General features: G+C 35.2%; 1 protein-coding gene across 2 annotated transcripts in view; it reads left to right on the top strand.

The window, feature by feature from the left end:
* The window catches only part of CEP128 (centrosomal protein 128), a 428,617-nt gene that overhangs the window by 111,785 nt on the left and 292,575 nt on the right, over positions 1-24,257 (top strand). Inside the window, exons 11-13 of one of the 2 annotated variants that reach the window (XM_059915804.1) lie at positions 222-296; positions 1,895-2,027; positions 8,608-8,759. In XM_059915804.1, coding sequence (XP_059771787.1) covers positions 222-296; positions 1,895-2,027; positions 8,608-8,759 — 360 coding nt within the window. The remainder of the gene's footprint in view (positions 1-221; positions 297-1,894; positions 2,028-8,607; positions 8,760-24,257) is intronic. The other variant, XM_059915805.1, reaches the window with a different exon arrangement.

Raw genomic sequence — 24,257 nt, 5'->3', positions numbered from 1 at the left:
CCAGACCTCGTGCAGTCTGGTCTGGTTCACTTTTTGTTATTTAATTACCATTATTTTAATGGGAGCATTGATATATGTTTATAGCAAAATATTTTTCCTTTTATGTTAGCTGTAAAAATCTGAAAACTTTTTCACTTTTCTCCTCTTAAACTGAGCCTGTAATAGTTTAGTTATCTTCTGCCCCATTGGACATTTTTCCTTATTCTTTGTTGAAACTCTAGCTTGAACAGGAATTGGAGCTATCTCGAAGGTTATTGAATCAGTCAGAAGGCAGCAGAGAAACACTTTTGCATCAGGTAAGTCTATGCAAGCTATGCTAATCTGCTTTTAAATTAAATCAGGATTGAGTCTCTTTCCCTATTAAATGTCTTTGTGAAAGGGAAAAAAAACCTTAGATCTAGAAGTTTTTTTCCTTAAGGAATGTATATTAACACACATAAGCAAAAGATGAAATCCTTTCAGGAAGATTCAGAGAAAGCCAATACAAAACACCAGCCCAGGTTCCCACTGTGACAGTGTATCTTGCTGATTGCTTTTCCAGTTTAGGAATTATCTCTCTTAGCATAACCAGTGTAAAAGTGAGACTGGATGTGTAAGATAAAATTTTCCCAGGAGCTTAATTTTATTCAAGGAGACGTTAGAGAGTGAAGGAGGAAGTTAAAATACATAAAACAGACCTTGCATGTTCAAGTTACTTTGAATGCATCACTGTCTTATATTCACATTCTCAAGATGCTACCTGCTTCCTTTTAACCAGAGATAAGGCTTAATTTTAAAGCATAACATTTTGCAGCCCATTAGCCCATAATAGGAGTTTGGTGCTTCTGATATTTAAAGTTCAGTAACTTGAAATAGCCATTTTATACACATTGGATAAGGGCATGTGGGTTTCTAACTACCTTTCTGCCTGTGTTTAATATAAATTGCAATTGTAACTTCCTCTGTTTTGAGGTGTGGGTTACATAACTCACTACATACTATGCTAGGTAGGCAAAGTTGTCAGACATCTTAGACGTTCAGAAGGAGTATTACGTTTTGACATTTAATCCTGAAGCATCTGAAACACCGTAGCTCCTGTTTTACAAAATGTTTAAAAATGTGTAATGGCTTTGTTTTGCAGCCAGTGGTCCAATGGAATTAATGTTGGCAGAGTTTAGACTTTCTTTTTTGGAAGTTTATATTTGTATTCATTTCCTTCTGATTCTTTTTTTTTTTTTTTTGAACTCTGCCTTGTAATTTCTAATCTTATCTTTTGAAATAAGAGATTTATGTGTTAAGGTTGTCATTGTGACTTTACCTGAGTCTTTCTGCCACTGCTGACTTGTTTAAAGGTCATTGTGGACATGCTTGCTAGTCTCCAGATATACGCAGATGAATAAAATGGTACCTTACCTCAAGGATTTTATAGTTTATTTAACAGCTTTTATTGCTTATTTATTTTGAGCAATACTTTGATATCACAGTGTGCTAAATTGTGATCATTTCATTTGACTTTACCAACCAATAGACTATGTTCACATGAAAGAAAATAAATGAAAAATATAAAAATGTATAGTACTTAATTGGAGGTAGTTTGGGTTAATAACAGTAGAGTGGACTGAGGTGAAAATAGGGATTTAAAAAAAGTGTGATCAAATTCTTTGTCACAGTAGACACAGAGAAGGGGAAAGAACATTCATTGTTTGTGGACGGAATGGGAGGAATAAAGAAATGGAGCAAGAGACTGTTCCATTGTGCTTGGCATAACAAGGAGATTAACTTGGCTTCAACTTGTGCTTACAATAGCCCATTGGAAGTAAATTTTTTTTCCCTAGAAAAATAATTTGTAAGTTCAGTTATTCTTTTCCTGCTTTTAAAACTGATAAAAGTTTCATTTTTGACTGTGTGTATTTAGGTAGAAGAACTCCGTACACAACTTATGAAAGCAGAAGGTGATCAAAAAGGCTTAGTACATCAAGTATCTCAGATTTCCAAGCAACAGTCAAACCATCAGGACGAACAAGAAGATGACTGGAGGTTTAGAAGAGGTATAATTCTGACTTGTAAATGTCTGGGGCTTTATTGATCTTTCTTAAATATTTCCCATTTTCAGAATCGCTTTCCTTATGTTATATTCTTTTCATCCTATTTCTTGATCTACTACAAGGTTTTCCAAGTTAATCATAATTTAGCATCCAGTTTTTTAAAAACAGACTTAATTTTTAAATTTTATGTTTATAGCACTATTGAGCAGAAGGTACAGAGATTTCCCATGTACCCCTGCTCCCACATGTCACAGCTTCCCCCACTATCAGCAACGCTCTCCACAGTGGTACAGTTGTTATAACTGATGAACCCTACATTGACACATCATTGTCATCCAAAGTCTGTATTTTACATTAGGGTTCACTCTTGTTGTGTGTTCTACAGGATTGGACAAACATAATGACATGTATCCACCATTATAGTATCATAGAGTAGTTTCACTGTCTTAAAAATCCTCTGTGTTTCACTATTCATCCCACTCTCCCCTAACTTCTGTCAAGTACTGATATTTTTATTGTTTCCATAGTTTTGCCTTTTCTAGAACCTAATATGGTTGGAATCATACAGTGTGTAGCCTTTTCAGATTGGCTCCTTTTACTTAGTAATATGCCTCTAAGTTTCCTCCATGTCTTTTCATGGCTTGGTAGCTCTTTTAAAAAGTTTTTTCTTAAAGCACTGCATAATATTTCATTGTTTGGATGTACCACAGTTTATTTATCTGTTCACATACAGAAGCCCATCTTGGTTGCTTCCAAGTTTTGGCGATTATGAATACAACTGCTGTAAACTAAATGTCTGCATGCAGATTTTTGTGTGGACGTAAGTTTTCATCTCTTTTGGGTAAATACCAAAGAGTGTGATTGCTGGATTATATGGCAAGAGTACGTTTAGTTTTGTAAGAATCTTCCAAACTGTCTTCCAGAATGGCTGTATCATTTTTCCCTCTACCAGCAGTGAATGAGATTTCCTGTTGTTCTGTACCCTTGTCAACATTTGAAGTTGTCAATGTTCTGGATTTTGGCCATTCAGATAGGTTTGTAGTGGCATATCATTGTTGTTTTAATTTGCATTTCCCTGATAACATGTGGTGTGGAGCATCTATTCATATGCTTATTTGCCGTATGTGTATCTTTTTTGGTGAGATATTCATTAAAGTCTTTGGCCCATTTCTTAGTATGGTTGTTTGTTTTCTTATTGTTAGTTTTAAGAGTACTTTGTATATTTTGGATGGCAGTTCTTTATCAGATATGTCTTTGCAAATAATTTCTCACAGTCTGTGGCTTGTCTTTTCATTCTCTTGACAATGTCTTTCACAGAGCCGAAATTTTTAATGAAGTCCAGCTTGTCATTTCTTTCCTTCATGGACTGTGACTTTGGTGTTGCATCTAAAAAGCCATCACCAAACCCCAAATCATTCTCTTATCTTCTAAGAGTTTTATAATTTTGCATTTTACATTTAAATCTGTGATCCATTTTGAATTAATTTTTGTGAAAGGTGTAAGATCTGTGTCTAGATTCATTTTTTTGCATGTAGGGCTTCAGTTCTAGCACCGTTTGTTGAAAAACTATCTTTTCTCCATTGTATTGCCTTTGCTCCTTTGGCAAAGATCAGTTCACTATTTTTATGTGGGCCTACTTCTGGACTCTCTATTCTGTCCCATGTATCTACCTGACCATTTTTTTTTTGCCAGTACCACACTGTTTTGTTGGATAGTGTCGGTCCTCTAATTCTTTTCTTCTCCTTCAATACTGCACTGGCTATTCTTTGACATTCCATGTAACTTTAGAATCTTTGACATTCTTTGACATTCCATGTAACTTTAGAATCAGGTTGTCAATATACAACAAAATAACTTGCTGGGATTTTGATTGTGCTTGCATTGAATCTATTGATGAAGTTGGGAAGAACTGATATTTTGACAATATTGAATCTTCCTGTCTATGAACATGGAATATCTCTCCATTTATTTTGTTAATCTTTGATTTCTTTCATCAGAGTTTGGTAGTTTTCATCATATAGATTTTGTTAGGTTTATACCTAAGTATTTAATTTTTTTGGATGCTAATGTAAATGGTATTGTGTCTTTAATTTCAAATTTCACTTGTTTTTTGCTGATATTAGCATCCAATTTTAATGTCTTCTCTTCTTGATTTTTAAACCCATTTCTGTTGTCAGACCTGCTTATCTCATGAGTCTTTCTTTTAGAAAGAGACAGCAAGCCAGTAGTGGAATTTTTTTCAGATTCATATACACACACACACACACACACATTTTTTTTTCCAATATATGCATACAATTAAGATTCTATCTTTTTGTTACTTGGAGATTGGTGACAAAATTTAATCACATTGTAGAAGTGGTTATCAGCAATATGACTGGTTTTTTCTTATGTTGATTAGGAAGACGTTGTGTTTGAAAATTGTTAGAATGATTTTTCAGTGGAGGTGTTGATTTAGGTTGTGGAATTTAATTACTCTGGATGTATTTCTTTTTGAAAGTTTGTGTTTAACAGAAATGTTGATACTGAAATTTTATAATGGTTTCTAGTAGACTATTTCAGACTACTTAAATATTAATGCTTCTTACTCAGATGCCTAAATTACTGTAGAAACTCTTGTAAGCATTTGATGTTACAAATTCCCCAGATTCCCTACACATAACTCAATATGTTGCCTAAGTTAGAATTTCCACATTGCCAGAAAATCTTCACTGGATGGCAAATTTTGACATACCTATCCTAATATATTTGCATGCCATTAAGTTCGCTTGAGTTTCATGTGATGTTGTAATTTAATCATATTTTAACATCAAATACTTTAAAATTTATTTTTGAAAGTAAAATATAAGGTATTAGATTATTCATCAAATTTTCATAAAGATGCACATAGGAACTCTCATTTTGTTTGGAAAAAGATTCTGTGGTACATTTGTTATATGTTTTGTTGTCTCATAAAATCTAGTTATTTTTGGTGTCTTTGAGGACTAGAAGAATCTCTCTTTTTTTTTTTTTTAATTATTTATTTTTTGGCTATGTTGTGTCTTCGTTTCTGTGCGAGGGCTTTCTCTAGTTTTGGCAAGCGGGGGCCACTCTTCATCGCGGTGCGCGGGCCTCTCACTATCGTGGCCTCTCTTGTTGCGGAGCACAGACTCCAGACGCGCAGGCTCAGTAGTTGTGGCTCACGGACCTAGTTGCTCTGCGGCATGTGGGATCTTCCCAGACCAGGGCTCGAATCCATGTCCCCTGCATTAGCAGGCAGATTCTCAACCACTGCGCCACCAAGGAAGCCCATGAATCTCTCTTTTTTTTAACTACTTCCCAGGTTAAAAAAAAAAAAAAAAAAAACCCTTAAAGTTCTCTTGTCATTGTGACAGTGGACTTCTTCACCTTCTTTTAACAGTTCTAGAGTTTTCATCTTTATAGAATACTTGTATTATTTTTAAAAATTCTACCTAAGAAATTACACTCATCATGCTCTGCCTGCTGTTTGTTCCTCTATCCGCTGCAAAATGACTTCCACTTCTGCTTCTAAAATTGACTTTGCTTAGTTTACTAGTGGTCTTCTCTGTCAAATTCAAAGGAATCTTTCCATTACTTGCCTTACTTGACTCCTGTTTGTTTCCTCTTAGAACTCTTCCACTGACTTCATTGTTCCTACTCTTTCCTGGTTCTTCTGTCTTAATTGTTTTCAGTCTTTGTATTTGAATCTTTTCCTTTTGTTTACAGTTTGCCTTTTAAATGCCGCTGTTGTCTAGAATCCTATTTATGATTTTTCTCACTTAGTACCTCTCCCTAGGGGTTGTTATTTAATCTTATGCCTTAGCTATCACCTACAAACGATGATCCCTAAATCTAGCTCATCTCACTCTCCTAACCTTCAACCCTCCAGATGGAGTTGTTCATTGGGCATCAATATATGTCTTTCCAGAATGCTCAGTCAGCCGATTTACAACTGAATTCATCCTTTCCTCAAAACCTGTTTTTATGTCCTATCTTAATTGATCGTATCATTCTTTATCCAGATAAGCCTAAAATACAAAGAACATCCAAACTTATTCCTTCTCCACTCCATCTAATTAGTCTCTACATCTGTCTATTTGTAGATCCTGATATCTCTTGAAGTTGCTTCTTTCTTGTTCCCCCTAGCCCAGTTTAGGCATGCTTCATCTCATCTCTGTTACCCTCTTAACTTGTCTTACTCTGTTGAATAGCTTGTCTGTAATCTGTCTTCTGTACTGCTACTAAAGGGACCCTTCTAAGACACAAACCTTTCATGTTATTCTCTTGATTAAAACCTCCCATTATAATTTATTGAGTTCTTACAGGGCATTATGCTACTCATTTTACACTGTCTCCTTTAGTTCTTACAACTATTCTATGAGGGGGGAATATTCTTACTTCCATTTTAATGACTTAAAAAAAAAAGACTAAAGAACAAAGAAATTGAGTGCCTTGCTTATTAAAGTTACATTTGTTGGAAGTAGCAGACCAAATCTTTTTTCTACCCAAACTTGAACTCTTAACTACTATCCTGTACTGACCCATCATTGTTTGTAGCAAGAGTTCTTTAAAATGGAACATATAACCCGCTGGGTGTGGGAGGAGAGTGTTTGTAACACTATATTTTATACTTTATGTTTAAAGTATTTTATTTTTGATAAACGTTTCATTATATATATATATATGTGTGTGTGTGTGTATATCCATATATTTATATATATCCACACTCATATTTTACATCTATATTATGAAACATATCAAAGTATTATGTCATCACACCAAATACATGTGTTTTATAAATATACATATACGTATATGTGTTTATACACATATTCATATGTATTATCTCCATAATTTGTATAATATATTCATACTAATGTTAATTTGTATATGTGTATGTATACACTAATGTTATATATATCATGAAACATGTCTATGTCTATATGTAGATAGGTACTATAGAGAGATATATGCACACACATATGCATATATAAATTTATAAAATAAAAAATGTATTTATAAGATGAATGAATATGTATATTTGTCAAATGAATATATACATTTACACATAAAAATATGCATATTTTCACATTGAAGACCTAGCAGGGGTGGGCAGAGTATGGCCCATGGGCCAAATCCAGACCGCCTCCTGTTTTTGTAAAGAAACTTCATTGGACTAAAGCTACTCCCATTCATTTATGCATTGTCCAGGTCACTTTTGCAATGTAATAGCAGAAATAAGTAGTTGTGACAGAGACCATATAGCTGAAATATTTACTGTCTTACCCTTTACAGAAAATGTTTGTTAACTCCTGGTCTGTAGGCTAATTTCTAAGCTCCCTGGCAGTGCATAACTCCCTGCTGACTCTCCTGTTTCCCGCCCTCATATGTATTAGCTATGTAGAACTCCTGTGTGTGCAGTTACCTGAATATGAAATCCAATATTGTTCCTCTATGCTTTATGCTGTTTCCTTTCCCTGAAATATCACCCCAACTTCATCTCCTTTGCTTGGTGAAATTTTGTATCTATTTTTTAGAACTACCATAGTAACCAGTTCTTCCTACCTCAGTTTCTCATTAAGATAGAGTTAATCATTCTATCCTTTGGACTATTTTTGTATAATAACCATTTATTATACAGAAATTCTACAGATATAGAGAAATATTTGTCTAGTATCTGTAAGTGCTCTTATCACGCTATTAAAATACCTATGTATCTTTCATCCAAAATGTACAATTTTGACATTTTAATATTTTTAAAGTTAGGATGTGTCTTACGAATGATCTATAAATTGGATTTGCTAGTGTGTCCTTCCTTCTTTCCTATTCTGGAAAGGAAGCTACTAGAAAAAGAGTAGTTTTAAATTGATAACATATGTTCCAATTTTTGACATCTTAAATTCATGGAAGTACTTTATTTATATGTTTTCTTTCTATTCTTGGAATACAAGCTCATTGAGAAAAGGATTTTATTTAGTGTTATTTATCTTTGAAAAAGACGGTGTTAACAGTGCCCTGTTCATCATATACCAAGTATTTCATGTTGAACTAAAAATAAATACTAAGTCAATTTGTATTGTTCAGTGATACAATTGTACGTAGTAGTCTTCAGAATTAATAGATTAGAGGTCATAACACAATCAAGATTTAGCAGCATCATTTGTTTATGTTGCAAGAAAAGTGTTTTGTTGTGTGAACTTCACTAACTTCAGTTAGGTGTAGAAGCTTAGTTGAAAATTCTTTCAGTATTTTTGTTTTAGAGTTTGGGGGTAATATAGGAATGTAAGGCAAATTAAAGAAAAAAATGCATAGAATTTTCTTGAAATAAATTGTACTAGAAATCAGATAACACTTTAAGTTTAGTATCAAAATGTGGTAATATTGGATGACACAGCAATGTGTATATTCTAGAAAACTGTGTGAGACTTGAAACAATAGAATGACAAATTCTGAAAAGTCTGTTGGGTGACAGTGACAGTTAATAAGTGGATTGTATTAGGTAGAATATTAAAACATACCATTCGAAAGTACATTATCCTGTGAGTAACGAACAACCATCAAACTTTACATTTTCTCTTTTAAGGGGTTGAGCGGGAAAAAGAGGATCTGGAGAAGCAGATGTCAGATTGGAGAGTGCAGCTGAACTTCAGTGCAATGGCATCTGAGTTAGAGGAAGTGAAGCGGTGCTTGGAGCGAAAAGACAAGGAGAGAGTACATTTGGCGGCACAAGTAGAGGTGACTTTGCTGTTTTTAAGCTGTATTCAAAGGACTTCAGTTCTGTTTCATAGAATTGCTTAATGAAATTTTAATATAAAGATTGTGATGTTTTATGAACTCTAGTTTGGATATAGATAAGGTAAAGTTATATAGATGACCACTTTAATTACATATAAAAATTTCTATGAAGTCATTTCTCTTCATTGGGACCTCAAAGCCAGGATACCTATCAAACTTGAAAATATTCTTGTTCCAGTAGCAATTGAGCCCGTCCCTCACACAGAGGGGCCTTTTTTCTTTGAAGGAACAGTTATTTGTTTGGGGGGTGAAACTGGCAGAAGGCACAGCAAAAAGTTATTACTGATATTTTTTCTTTGGGAACATAAAGGGTTTCAAATCTCCAGCTGTTTGCCATGAGGTAGAGTTGATGCCTCCATCAATTTAGAGTTGTGTAGTAGTCATGAATGATGTGGCAACCATGAGTGAAGTGTAACTAGGCAGCTACTGTTTCCAGGTTGCCTTTTATCCAGCACAGATGGCGTAAGTATCAGAAAATATTAAAAATCAAAGGAAAGGGGCTTCCCTGGTGGCGCAGTGGTTGAGAATCTGCCTGACAATGCAGGGGACACAGGTTCGAGCCCTGGTTTGGGAAGATCCCACATGCCACGGAGCAACTGGGCCCATGCGCCACAACTACTGAGCCTGCGCGTCTGGAGCCTGTGCTCCGCAACAAGAGAGGCCCGCGCACCGTGATGAAGAGTGGCCCCCGCTCGCCACAACTAGAGAAAGCCCTTGCACAGAAACGAAGACCCAAAACAGCCAAAAATAAAATAACTAAATAAATAAATTTTTAAAAAAAGAAAAAAAAAAAGGGATCCACTAGCTAAAAAAGAAAAAAAATCAAATGAAAGAACTTCATAAAAAGAAAATGGCTTAATTCCTAATTATGCAAATTAGATCAAACATGGAGGACACATTTGGAAATAGATATGTATCAGTCTTACTCTGTTCTTATTAGTGAAGTTGTGTTCTAATTGTAATAAGTTGCCAGATTTGAAGAATTTCCTAAATAATAATGAAAGGTAGAAAATTGGTGTTAAAAGCATATAACTTTATATAATCCAAAGGAAATATTTAATGTTACTGTAGTCTGAGTTTCTCTTTCATCTTGTCTGTGCATCAACAGAAAATGTATCTTAATTAATTAATTAATTAACTTTAAGCTGATAGTTAAGTTTAAACACAGTCTAAAATCTCTACATTTTTTATTCCCCCCCACCATGTTTTCTGTTTTTGACATCAAATTTTACATCTTTTTGTGTATCCTTAACTGTTTATTGTAGTTACAGTTGATTTTCTGACTTGTCTTTTAACCTTCCACTAACTTTTTAAGTGGTTGATTCACTGCCTTTACTATATATTTTCCTTTACCAGTAAGGTTTTTTCCTATCATATATTTTCCTACCTTTATAGGGCCTTTCCTTTTTCACCTAAAGAAGTTCCTTTAACATTTCTTGGAAGGCTGGTTTAGTGGTGTTAACCTCTTCTTAGTTTTTTCTTGTCTGGGAGACTCTTTATCTCTCCTTCAATTCTGAATAACTTTGCCACATGAGTATCCTTGGTTGTAGGTGTTTTTCCTCTCATCACTTTAAATAAAATATATCATGCCACTCCCTTCTGGCCTGTAAAGTTTCTGCTGAGAAATCAGGTGATAGCTTTATGGGGCTTCCCTTGTATGTGACTTGATTTTTTTTGCTGCCTTTAAAATTCTCTCTTTAGCTTTTACTGTTTTAATTATGGTATGTCTTGGTGTGGATCTCTTTGGGTTCATCTTGTTTGGGATTTTCTTTGCTTCCTGGACCTGGATATCTGTTTCTTCCAGCAGGTTAAAGTTTCAGCCGTTATTTCATCAAATACATTTTCTACCCCTTTCTTTCTCCTCTCCTTCTGGGACCTCTATAATGTGAATGTTACTATGCTTGATGTTATCTTAGAGGTCTCTTAAACTCTCCTCATTTTTAAAAATTCTTTTTTCTTTTTGCTGTTCTGATTTAGTGATTTCAGCTATTCTGTCTTCCAGGTTGCTTATGTATTCTTCTGCATCACCTCATCTGCAGTTGATTGCCTCTAGTGTATTTTTCATTTCAGTTATTGTATTCTTCACCTCTGATTCCTTCTTTCTTATATCTTCTAATTATTTTTCGAAGTTCTAATTGTGTTCTTCCTTTCTCCCAAGTTCAGTGAGCATTTTTACGAGCATTGCTTTAAACTCTGTATCAGGTAAATTACTTACGTACATTTCATTAAAGTTTTGTGTTTTTTTCCTGGGGTTTTATTTTGTTCTTTTGTTTGGAATAGAGTCCTCAGTCTTCTCATTTTGCTTCACTTTTTGTGTTTGTCTCCATGAATTCAGAGAAACAGTTACCTCTCCACATCTTGAAGATGTGTCCTTGTGTAGGAGTGTCTTTATACAGACTATGTATGTTCAGTGGCTTTTATGGAAGGGCTGGAGCCGAAGTGATCCTGGGCTTCTCCTGGGGTGTATTGGGGGCTGCTCCCTGGTGGTAGGGGTGCTGGAGCTGGAGCCGTATGGGCTGGGACTTTGCCCAAGGCCCATAGAGGGCCACCACCTTGGCAAGGGGGCTGGAGCCAGAGGGGCTAGAGTTGGAGCCCAGCATGAACCAAGGCTTCTCCAGGGGTGTGCCAGGGATTGCCGCCTTGGTGGGGGACTAGAGAGGGAGCCTTGCGTGGGCTGGGGGGGTCTGATGAGGCAGTCTTGGCAGGACAGCTAGGGTGTTAGGCACTTGTCACTCTGCTGCCTCTGTTCTGGGACTTGGAGTAAGTTTGTGTTGCCAGTCTTTAAGAGCAAAGTCTCAGTTTTCTACAGCCCTCCAGCTCTCCTGGCTGTAAGCCCTGCTGGTTTTCAAAACCAGTTAAGGGGGCTTGTCTTCCAGGTGCCAGTCTGCAGGGCTGGGGTACCCAAAGTTGGGACTGAACCCCTTGTTCCTTAGGGAGGACCTCTGAGTTTGTGACATCTCCTTTCTCTTTTGGGTCACCTGCTGGGGGTTAACCTGCTGGGTTGTGACTAAATTACTTCTCTTCCCCTTGTACTCATCTTGGTGTGGTTTTCTTTCTTTATATCCTTAATTGTGGAAGAGCTATTCTGCTAGTCTTCAGGTCATTCTCAGAGATAGTTGTTCTATAAGTAGTTGAAGTTTTCGTGTGTCCTTGGGAGGAGGTGAGCTGAAGGTCTTCCTACTCTGCCATCTTGATCTTGCCTTCCTCTCTACATGTTTAATAAATTCTTACTAGAAATATTCTCAGAGCAGTTGTAATTGTAGGACTTTTAAAGTATTTTTATGAGAATTATTTAGCCTTTTATTCTGCTGACAAATGTGGTAAAATATATGATTATTTTGTCAAAGTTAAATATTAAAAAAAAAAAAAAAAAAACTATGCTAATGATGCCAGAGGCAGAAAAATCTCTTTGCTGAGTTGTTTAAAACCACATGTTGGTCTGTCCTCCCTCCCTCCTTCCTCTTCTCCCTTCCTTCCCATTGTTTCTTTTTATTTACCATTTATGGAATAAATTGAAAAAACCTCAAGTATGTAGACATTTAAAAATTATTTATACTGTAATAATGCTCTCATTGAAAGAGGCTAGCTTTCCCTTTGTCCTAAATTAATAGTTCTTTTACATTTTCACATGTGTTACCAGAAGAGTTGGAATTCTCTTGGGTTAGTTGGGGTAGGTTGTATAGATTTGGATATGAAACACAATTGGAGAGAAAGATTGAACATTTACTCACATATGAAATAGTTAATGACCATCTATTACATGCCAGGCACTGTTCTAGTTACTGGTGACATAGCAATGAACAAAAACCCCTCAGATTTCCCTGTTCTATGAAGATGATATTCTAAAATTGACATAGAATGTTCTTTGAGTTTGTTGCAAGTATAATTGAAATTCCTTTTGGGGGATGAAAGATTTTTTTCCTAATTTCCATTGAAAAGGATATCACAAAAAGACATTGTTCATACTCGAAGAAATTACCATTTATCAGTTTTCCCTGATTTTTCTTATTTTTAACAGTAAAATAATTAATTAAATTTATATCAGTTGTTTTAGATTTAGTGACACTTCTGATTATGGCTTGTTTATTTTTTATACTTGTGGAGGCCCTTTGAATATCTTTATTCCTAAGCTATTCTCAAAGTGACATCTAGTATAGACTTTGTGAGAGAGATATATATAGGTCATGGATCACTCAATTTAATCTCTAACAGTGGAAAATTTATTGAAATTTAATTGAAAAACATTTAGCCTCTGCTTTACTTTTGGTGGCATGGAGTATTGCCTTATACATTCTATAAAAAATGGAAATTAATCTCCTTTAGTTGCTTTTTTAGAAATCGAATGTAAGTAAGAAAAGATGCATAAAATGAGATTATTGATCAGGCCCAAGAACATTTGAATGGTAACATTTCTTGTGGTTTGTTTGATCATTAATGTCTTTCTCTTTAACCTTGACCTAACACCTCTCCTGCAGAACCTTATACAGTCTTGTAGACTCATTTTTTCTTTATCTTCCGTCCTCATTTCCATCTTTTGCCTTTGTTCTAGTTGTTCATTGTTTCCATAGTGTCCTCTTTTTGTGGAAATTCTAAAGCTTTTCCTCCCTGAAGCCTTCTTGGATTGTATCCATTGCAAGTGATAATCCTTCTTTCTGAACCATCCTTTTGCCTATGTCACTGAGGATCTTATGGCACCCATCTCACACTGTCTTAAAGTAATCTGGATATGTTTCTTTAAAATTTCAAAGCAGGTTGAAATAAAGGAGAAATGGGGCTGCAGAAGAAAGCGGTCCTGTCACCAAGACAAATCTGACCTTGATGTCCCTACCTTGGTAAAGATACCATTTTTCAGTGTCTTGTCCTCTGGACAAGACATCTGGAAACTTGAGTTTTCTGTGTCCTAGAATTAATGTGACCCAGGATGCTGGTTCATATTAATAGTGACACTTGCAAGAGAACAGTATATAAAAGAGTGCCAGTTCATTGATGTACCCTGTGGGAATCCTACGTGGATATTTATACACTCTTCTCTTGTGCAGGGCACCAGTCTCCCAGTTTTCTGTACCTACATTTTAGAAAGCTGAATTAGTAACCAAAAAGTTGTTGGTGAACACAGAATCAGGGAGTAATGACGTCTAAAGGACTGTTTGTTTGTGGCTATGGTAAGGCTCCCCCACCCTTACCTCTCTTTAACAGCATTCTTGTACCCAGAGATCCTGTTTACTTTAGCGGATTCTGTCTTTATTCCTGGAGTGTGTTGAACTGATTTCTTCTGTCTTTCTAACAATCTCCTCTGCTTCCATTCTGATGCTTAACCTTCTGTTTACATTTTCTTTTGATATGTTGCTGTGCACAGATTTTGCTCTGGGCCATTTACCAGTATGCATTGATGTTATAATTCAAACTTGTGGCATTCTGGGAGCCACTTATGAATTAAAGACTTAGACCCTTTTCAAATCATAAATGAGTATGGGGTAAGAACCAGGTCTTATCTCAATATCCTTTTATGCACCCCCTGCAAACAACGTCTCACCCATTTTAGGCACTCAGTTAATATTTGTTGACTGAAATAATATATTGTAGAAAAACTTCACAGTTAATTTTCAAAGCTAACATTTGTTGTCCAGTCATTCCTTAAAAGCACATTAATTTCTGGAAGAGTTGTCAGTATTCAAGGGGATCTTTGCTCTTTCTCACTAATTGCATTAGTTTTTGTTGATCCAGAATATATATTTTAAGCAGTTGTTCTACACTGGGGAAAAAACAATGAAAATAGCTTGTGAAAAACCCAAATGAAAGCTACATTTGAGTTTGCATAATTTACTTTTCCAATTCTGTCTAAGACCTTAAATCTGTATGTGCATAAAAAATACTAAGTGTGGTTTTTCTCTTCTTCTAAACTTGAGTTGAACCTCATTAACCTTGATAGGCTATTTGTATTCATAAGAATTCCAAGCATCCTTGATCAATGATTCCTCCTGATTTAATCTCAGCCTTCATGTTCCATCAACTTACTCTTCTTGGAAAAAAAAAAAAATTTGACTTTTAAATTCAATGAAGAACTTCGAAGAAAAAAAAGCAAGGTGCTGTACATAATATAGATTAAGTTTTGAAAGTGATAATTGAGTGACAACTGACATGATTATTCATTAGCAGAAACTTGGGACTGTAATGCCAGCACTTCCTTTTAAGAAGAGAGAAGATTGTGGAAAATAAATGATAATCAATAATAACTTTTTTATGATTAGTACAGTAGAAACAGAAGGAAGATTGTTCCTTTCATGCATGCTTTTAGGATAAACTGTTTTGATTTTTGCATTTTTTATATAAAGCTGGCCACTTTCCTATGCAGTAATGCCCACTTCAATACTACTTTTAAACCCTTCTTAGAGACCTATGGTCTTAGACATCTTAATAACCTTGTCTGTAATTTCCTATTGTACTTCTTTTTTTAAAATCTTAATAATTTCTTCCTTATCCAAGGGCATGTTGTAAAATAAGGTATTACCTGAGCAATAAGTAATATTTAATATACAGGTTAGATTATAAAGAAAAATATTGGTAGCAAAACTTTATAGAGAAAGGCTAAAATTGTGGAACCTAGTAGAGATCAAGTCTGCCACTATTATTAACCAAATTAACTCTCACATTAGGACAATTGCTAAGACCGTAGATGCACTGTACTCCAAGTTCTTAAAAAAGATGATTATTGGCAGGGATGCTTTACAAGTAAAAACTCTAAAACTAAACAAACCTTTATACTTCCTGAAAGATTTAGCTTAATTCCAAGGTCTTTCATCTATGTGGAAAAAATAGGAATTTTAGGAGTTGTGAAGAAAGGCCGTTTTTCTATTTTCTGTAACTGAGTTGCAACGAATATTTCCATAAAGCCAGAAAGTAGAAGTGGACTGAGCATTTTAATTTTGCTTTTAAACTATCACTAATATTTATTATAATTTATCGTTTGAATGTGGTGAATAAAGAAATAATTTAGGAATAAAAATGTCCATTTTCAAGTTCTTTCTTTTCTGAAATCATGATGATTTCTGCATCATTTTTTACATATAAATTGAATATGTAGGCCTTTGTGATTCTTTGTGTGTATATGATGTGTGTGTGCTTGTTCGTGTGTGTGCATGCATGCTTGAGGTGGTGCTGAGAGAGGGAGAAACTTACATTCCTCACAAAATAATGATGTATCGAAAACATATATTAGCTATAGATTTAATATTTAAAGCAATTATAAAGATAAAATATAGCCTTGGGAATAATGATTGAAGGACTTGCTTTAGAAAAATGGGTGATATGAAACAAATGAGGTAATGTTCTTTTTTTTTTTTTTTAATATAGTTATTTATTTATTTATTTATTTTTGGCTGTGTTGGGTCTTCATTTGTGTGCGAGGGCTTTCTCTAGTTGCGGCAAGCGAGGGCCACTCTTCCTCGCAGTGTGCGGGCCTCTCACTGTCGCGGCCTCTCTTGTTGCGGAGCACAGGCTCCAGACGCGCAGGCTCAGTAGTTGTGGCTCACGGGCCCAGTTGCTCCGCGGCATGTGGGATCTTCCCAAACCAGGGCTCGAACCCGTGTCCCCTGCACTGGCAGGCAGATTCTCAACCACTGCACCACCAGGGAAGCCCTGAGGTAATGTTCTTGCCTCAGTAATTGATGGTTATTCATTTCTTGACTACCACAAATGCCATTAAAAAGGGGATAAGTAGACTTTATAATAATCCAATTTAAACTGTTCGTGCATTATACCTGTAGTCCTAAACATTACCTTATCATTAGAGTGATTTTAATTTGATAGCATATCATTTTAAGTGGAAAACTAAATTGTTTTTTAGGTGTTTGTTTTCAGGCAACTTTCTACAAGTGGAAATGAGATTGTACTGAGCCTTAAACCACAAAAAAGTCAACACGTTCATTATACTCTTGGAAATGTTCAAATAGTATGAATTATCTTTGTAAGAAAATTAAACTAAATTATTCATATGCACTGAGAAAACATTCTTTTAGTCTTTAATAAGTATCCATGGCTAACATAAAGGTTAATGTTAGCAAGTTTTTTCAAATCTATTAAATGCATTTAGTCTCTAGTACTTCACTGGGTGAAGTATGTGTTTATATTATGCAGTCTTTTATTTTGGGGGAACCTGTAATGATAAAATGTTAGACTGTTTGCTCTTCCTTAAAGAAGATTATAAATTAGGCAAACTTTTGGCAATTCTGATTAAAGAACAGTACCTCCTACTAAGAAAAACTAGAAAAGCTGGGGAAGACATATATTTTAAAAAACCTGTTTGAAGTTATCAGAGAGTTATCTGGGGACAAGGACAGGAGAGATCAAGTATTCTGTTAAGGAGTGGAATGCAAATTGATGGGCCTGACACTTAGCATCATTTTCCCTTGTAATGGGTTCTGAATCACAAATTGAGCAGAGTTTACAGCAGAGCTTAGGCCCATTGAAGAGGAAGAGCCCGGTGAACATCTTGCAGTTTCAGTTGGGGATACCCAAAGGGCTAAACTTCTGGAGTCTGGGTGAACTGAAAATACACTAACAGTCACAAAGACTGTAACATAGCTTTGAATCTGCTTTGATTTTATCTGTCCTTATCCTTACTGCCCATTTACACAAAAGTACAGTTGACTCTTGAACAACATGAGTTTGAATTGCATGGGTCCACTTATATGCAGATATTTTTAAACAGTAAATATTTCAGTACTACATGATCTGTGGTTGGTTGAATCCATGGACGTGGAGGAACCATGGATACGGAGGGCCAACTATAAATTATACTTGAATTAAACCCCTGTGTTGTTCAAGGGTCAACTGTAAATCTTTTGGGGAAGAAGGTATGATCATCCTGAGCCCTGATACTATTTCTATAATTTGTCATACAATGTCTAGCCTTTAATCAAAACTTAGCAGGCAGATCAGGAAACAAAACCACACTACTTTTTAGCAAGAGAAAAAAAAGCAAGAAATAGAAACCAGCAGATAGACTATGCAGATATAGGTGTTAACAGAAGTCAACTTTAAACGATGATTATTAATATGTTAAGAAATTAGGTTATAAGATATTTAATCCTAGCAGAGAATAGGACATTATGAAAAGAATCACTAGAAATCTGAGAATTGAAATATATAATAACTAAATTAAGAGCTGGATAGGTAGGTAGAGTTTAACGGAAGATTAGACACATTTTTTTTTTTTTTAATTCTCTAAAGAATTTTATGAGGCCTCCATCCATATATATGCTTAGGATGTATAATGTAGTATGTGATTTGGTTTCTGGTTTTGTGTTCTGTTTTTTCTGTTTTCTAATTGGCAATGAGAAAAACAACTTATGCAGTCGTTTCACTCAATACATTTTGATTAAGGGGCTGTTAGGTGTTGGGTCTGGTGCTAGGATCTGGGTGTACACAAATGAAATCAACATTGCCCTCAATAAAGGCACAATCACTGAACTTGAATTTAGCACTTAAGTGTCAATTCGCTAGAAAAACCAGGCCTCTTCAGTGTGGGTGGGCAGAATCACTGTGAGGCTTAAAATGGAGAACCAGGGGTATGGGCTTGGGGCCTTGAACCTTTGGAAGTGGGCATGGGGCTCCTCCATCCCTACTGAACCAAGATGGCTCCTACCCTCCAAGGACAGAACAATATATATATTATATTGTTTATATATTATTATTATATATTATATATATTATATATATATATAAAGGCAAAGAGTCATCAGAAGACAAAACAGCAGAAATATCTTCAAATAGAAATTGGTATTTGGTGATTGAACATCTGAAACAATGGTTTCATAGTTTTACAGGTTTAATGATTTCATTATTATGTCACATTCTTCATTTATATTTGTAGCCTTGGGTATGTGCACAGCCTCCATGACCACCAGGGATGATTATTGTTTTAGCTGGACTCTCTTTGATTGTCTATTTCCCTGCTCCTCCCATTCAGCTCTGGCTAGGCTGACTTTGTTGTTATCTCACTTAGCTTTTAGCCTCTCCACTAACTGCTAGCTGATTTTTTTTTTTTTTTTTTTTTGACAGTGCCCTTTGGTATAAATTGCTCCACAATCTGATTCAGTTAAAGTTGGGCCTCTCTGCAAGGGTAGGGTGTTGCCAGTCTTTGGGGCATTCTCTGATCCCAAGAGAGCTCTCCTTAGCTATCCTTTACTTGATTCTCTCTATTAAACTTCTATCTGATCTGTTGTTTCATTTGTTCCTACTAGTGATATGGAAACCACCAGCCTCTTAAATGCTCACACCCAAGATCGCCATTGTTTTTGACATCATCCTTAGAAATGAATTTTCTTATGCTCTGTTACAAATAACAGCAGAGCTGTTGAGCTTTCTGTTCATATGACCTCTCTCCTTCTCAGCATGACCTCTGCATCACTGCATTGGAGCTGAATTCAGGGACTATAATTTGTTTCCCTCTGGAGTGATACTCCAGCTCTTCAAGTGTGGTGTTGGGTAGGGATGGTAGTCTCTGATCTTCGCAGTTTGCCTCTTTTGTTATGGACCCTTCACTGTATTGAGTGAACTTGGGCAGGGGCAATCTAGATGTACTATGCCTTTTGCCCTACAAGTGGGGGTTGGTTGGGGGAAAGGAGACTTGTCCTTTGGCTGTGCCTTCTTGGGATAGAGCTTCTGCAATTCTGATCTGGGGGCCTGCCCCTCTATGGGTGAATTTGTAGCCCTAGACTGGGAGCTGGGCATAGGGGAAGTCCTGTCTTCTTGGGCTATACTTGCCTGGAGTGTTGCTTCATTCACACTGAGCTAGGGAAGCATACATTGGAATAGATTGTGGCTGAGATGCCACAGCCTCTCATTATTACCAAGATTTAATAGATTTTCTTAAATAAATGTTTCTTTATTTGCTCTATGCTCTTAGGACAATTTCCAGATGTTTTAAATGGTTTTTATTTTTTAAAATAATTTTTACCAGTTAACTGGTTGTTTTGCTGGGAATAGGGTCTGCTAACCTCCTTACATTGACATTTGGGAGGTCTTCCTCCTTGGGAGAAATAGTGTACCAATTAGGAAAAAAATATCCACTCTGAGTCACAGAGAGACAAATGATGGAAAATATGGAAACATTTATAACAGATATGTGGGACATAATGAAAAGTTCTGAAGTTCTAATGTATATATAATAGGAATCTTAAAAGCAGAAGAGAGAGGCAGAAACAATATTTGAAGAGAAAAGACATCAGTTCCCATAATTAAGAAGTCCTAAGAATCCCAAGCAGGACAGATACAATGAAAATCACAACTAGACATGTCATAGTAAAATTAGTAAAACCAAAGAGAAAGAGAAAACCTCAAATGCAGCTAGAGGGGAAAGAAGATGTATTACCATAAATGATCAAAATGGAAACCAGAAGAATAGGAAGATGTCTTCAAAGTACGGAAGTAAAATAATTGCCAATCTAGATCCATACCCAGTGAAAATATTCTTCAGAAGTGAAGGTGAAGTAAAGATATTTCTAGACAGCAAAAACTGATGAATTCAATTTTAGCAGAACTGATACGGTAAAGGTAATTTTTTGAAGAGGAAAGAAGAAAAATGTAGCAGGGAATGAAGACCAATATATGGGGTAAAAATTTGGGAAAAGTCTAAATGAATATTGACTTAAAACCAGTCATAATAATATCTTTTTAAAATTATTTAGAAAATTAAAATTACATCAATAATACTGCTTAATTTGGGAATTGTACATTAAGTTGAAGTGTTTTTAAAGTCCTTGGTTCTAAGATGAAGAAAGTTGTAAAATTACTAACCTAAATGTTAATAAGTCAAGGATGCATATAGAAATCTCTAGGGTAACCACTAAAAGAAGAGTAATGGGTAAATAACTAATACAGGGGAAGAAAATGAAAGCATTCACAGTGTCAGATAAACAAAGATTTCTTACTAGGACACCAAAAGCATGAATCATAAATGAAAAAATATATAAATTTGGTTTTGACAGAGTTAAAAATTTCTGCTTTATGCTTGGTACCATTAGGAAAATGAAAAAAAGAAGCCACATTGGGAGGAAATATTTACAGTACATATATCCAACTTAGGACTTGTGTCATCTTTATATATCATTTGTGTATATTTGGTTTATTCCAGTAGTGCCTGGTTGATTTAAATAACATTTGTAGAGTAACCAGCATAAGAGAAAAAAACCATTATTACCTCAACAGATAAAGTATTTATGAAAATTCAACATCCATTAATTAGGGAAACTCTTAGTTAAAAGGAAGAGAGGGAAACTTCTTGATACTGAAGAGTACCTACTGAAAACCTATAGCAAACACCATGCTTAACAGTGAATTATTGGTTGTAAATGAGGCAAGCACTTCCCTCTTATTCAACAACATACTGGGACTCCTGGCCCAGGCAATAATGAAAGGAAAAAGAAAGGTATCTCTTTGGAAAGGAATTAATTATGCTGTCTTTATTTCCAATTGATATTTTAAAAATCCAACAGGCTATATAGGTAAATTACTAACATTAAGAAGTGATATATTTCAGTTAAGACACAAAATCAAATGTCAAAATAAAATGAACTTTGACCAGAGCTTTAAAGCTAAACCAAAAACAAACAAAAGAACCCAGTGAATCATTTTCAGTCACATTGCTCCCACAAAACACATTGTCCTAAGTATTTATTTTTATTGAGAACAAAAAATTTTTTTGCACTCTTAAGTAAAATTTATGCAATTTGTTTTAAACTTAGAAAAGAGAATGTACATGATCAACATTAGAAACAAGGGCTCTATCTGTAGATATAAAGGATAAGAAAAATTAGAAAAAACATCAAGTGGTTGCTCTAGGTTAGCAGGGTCCAGTAGCCCTCCAACAGTGATAGAGATGTTTTGTATCTGCACTGTCCACACAAGTTAGCCAGATGTACCTATTGAGCACTTGAAATGAGGTCGGTGTGACTGAATTTTTAATTTTACTGAACTTTAAATATCAGTGTAATTAACAGGTGGCAATGTGATTAGATGGTATGAAATTGGCTTAGGAGCCATATCTTGAATTCTCATTGGTATGGAAAGCACACTGATTTTACTTTGATGGTCTGAATGTGGTCTGGCTGTGTGGGGTGAGGATCATATTCTTTGACTTTATTGAGGGGCTGATTATAGAAGCATTTCTCAAAGCCATCCCCTTCTATGTCTACCATAGTTAAAAAAGGGATTATTTTTATTTTTCCTTTTTTGTGGTAAAGTACACATAACATAAAACTTAACTTCTTAACCATTTTTCAGTGAACCGCTCAGTGGTACTAAATACTTTCAGATTGTTGTGCAGCTGTCACATCATCCATCCCCGTCCCCACTGAAACTCTACACATATTAAAACAGTAACCCCCCATTCTCCCCTCCCCGCAGCATCTGGCAATGACCACTATACTTTCTGTCTATGATTTTGACTACTCTAAGTATCAATACCTCATGTAAGCAGAGTCATATATGGTATTCGTCTTTTTGCGATTGGCTATTTCACTAAGCATAATATCCTCATATCCTCAAGGTTCATCCATGTTGTAGCATATTGCAGAATTTCCTCCCTTTTTAAGGTTGAATAATATTCATTGTATGTATATATATATGTGTGTGTGTGTGTGTGTGTGTATATATATATATATAGCTTATCCATGCATCAGTTGATGAATAGTTGGGTTGCTTCCACATTTTAGTTATTGTAAATAACACTGCTTTGAACATGGGTATCCAAACATCTCTTCAAGACCTGCTTCCAGTTCTTTGGGGTACATACCCAGAAGAGGAATTGCTGTATCACATGGTAATTCTGTGTTTAATCTTTTGAGGAACCACCATACTGTTTACTAGAGCAGCTGTACCATTTTATATTCCCATCAACAGTGCACAGGTGTCCAATTTCTCCACCACTTGTTTTCTGTTTTCTGGTTTTTTTTTTTTTTTTAAAGTAGTAGCCACCTGAATGGGTGTGAGGTGGTATCTCAAGGGATCATTAGTTTTGTTCAAAACACTATTTACTTTAAAAAAAGAAAATAGACCTCTTTTATCTCATTTAGCTTTCCTTAGCTTCTCTTTTCTCCTCCTGTCTAAAATAGAAAAATTGATTTCTTCCAATTGCACAAGGTTATTGTATCATATAAGATAACGTGTCTGATCTGTTTCAAATAAATCGTAATGCTCTATAATGATGTAGAGCAATAATATTGTGTTATGTTACACTTAGTTTCTCCTCTTCATGATATATCATGTAATTAGGAATAATATTTCTTTAGTTGAACTACGTAATTTATCTTCATCCTCTCAGCTGCCACATCAACACTGGAAAGTCACAGGTGAACATCTTTCTCCGATACCTGCTTTGGGCTGTTGCATTTCATAGCAAGTGTGTAACCACAGGTTGTTCCACCTCCAACAAGGGTTGTCCCAAATACCAATCTGCTTAAAGCAGAACAGTTTTATCCTATCTGTATTCAAATTTTCTTTTCCCAAAGTGCCTACTTTAGTTAAACATCAGAGTTGCAGAGTTAAAATTATCAGTCTATAGAGTGTGAGAAAAATTAAGAAAACGCAAATGTACTTTGAGATATGTGTGCCAGGGTCAGAATTCCCCTAGTGTGTTGCTGGGGCCTTAGATGATAATTATATGTCCCCCTGTGTTTTAAGTTAAACGCTCTGAAGAAATGTGTATTTAAAATGTTCCGTGTAGTGAACATCACTGCTAATGAAGAAGTTAATATTTTATTTCTTCACAAAGAGATGAATGTATTTAATTAATTGAACATTATTTTGTGTACTTTGATTAAGCTTAGTATCATGGTTCATTAAAAAGTACAAGGAAACTGTAGTTGTATGAAACATGTTCTCATAGGATTTGTGGAGAAATAATTATTTTTAATCACTGAGAAAGACTGAGGAACCTATTATTTGGAAGTAATGTCCTTTGTGTGTCTCTGCTTCATTGGGTGAAAAGAAAATGATAATAGTATATGTGGTCAAAATTAGTATGATAGAAAAGACAGAAGGTTACGTTTTTAAAGGAAGAATATTTGTGACATGGTTACCATAATGGCCCCTGATGTTTTATGTGGCTGATCCCTCACTCATTAAGGGTTTGAATCAGTTTTTAAAGATTATTAATACGTGTTTTGCTTGAGTTAAAAATAATTGACTCATAGATTTTAATTATATTCTACTTTCAACCAATCATGACTTTAAAAAAAAGTTTTAAATAGTATGATCCCAATGAGTGGTGGCCTATTTTAGCTGCATGTAAATATATTTCGGTGCTACCACACTTGTTTTGATTGATTTGAGTTCTTTTATTAAAAGAGACTTGCCTTAGTTCTTCCTACTGTGGAAAATTGATTAGTTGTCCTCTCGGTATCTGTTCATAAAACACCTGAATTATGCTGAAATGAATGA

This window comes from Balaenoptera ricei, chromosome 2 (assembly GCF_028023285.1).
Source record: "Balaenoptera ricei isolate mBalRic1 chromosome 2, mBalRic1.hap2, whole genome shotgun sequence".
Classification (NCBI taxonomy): domain Eukaryota; kingdom Metazoa; phylum Chordata; class Mammalia; order Artiodactyla; family Balaenopteridae; genus Balaenoptera; species Balaenoptera ricei.
The sequence above is the reverse complement of the archived record's forward strand: the minus strand, read 5'-3'. Positions and strand labels throughout refer to the sequence as shown.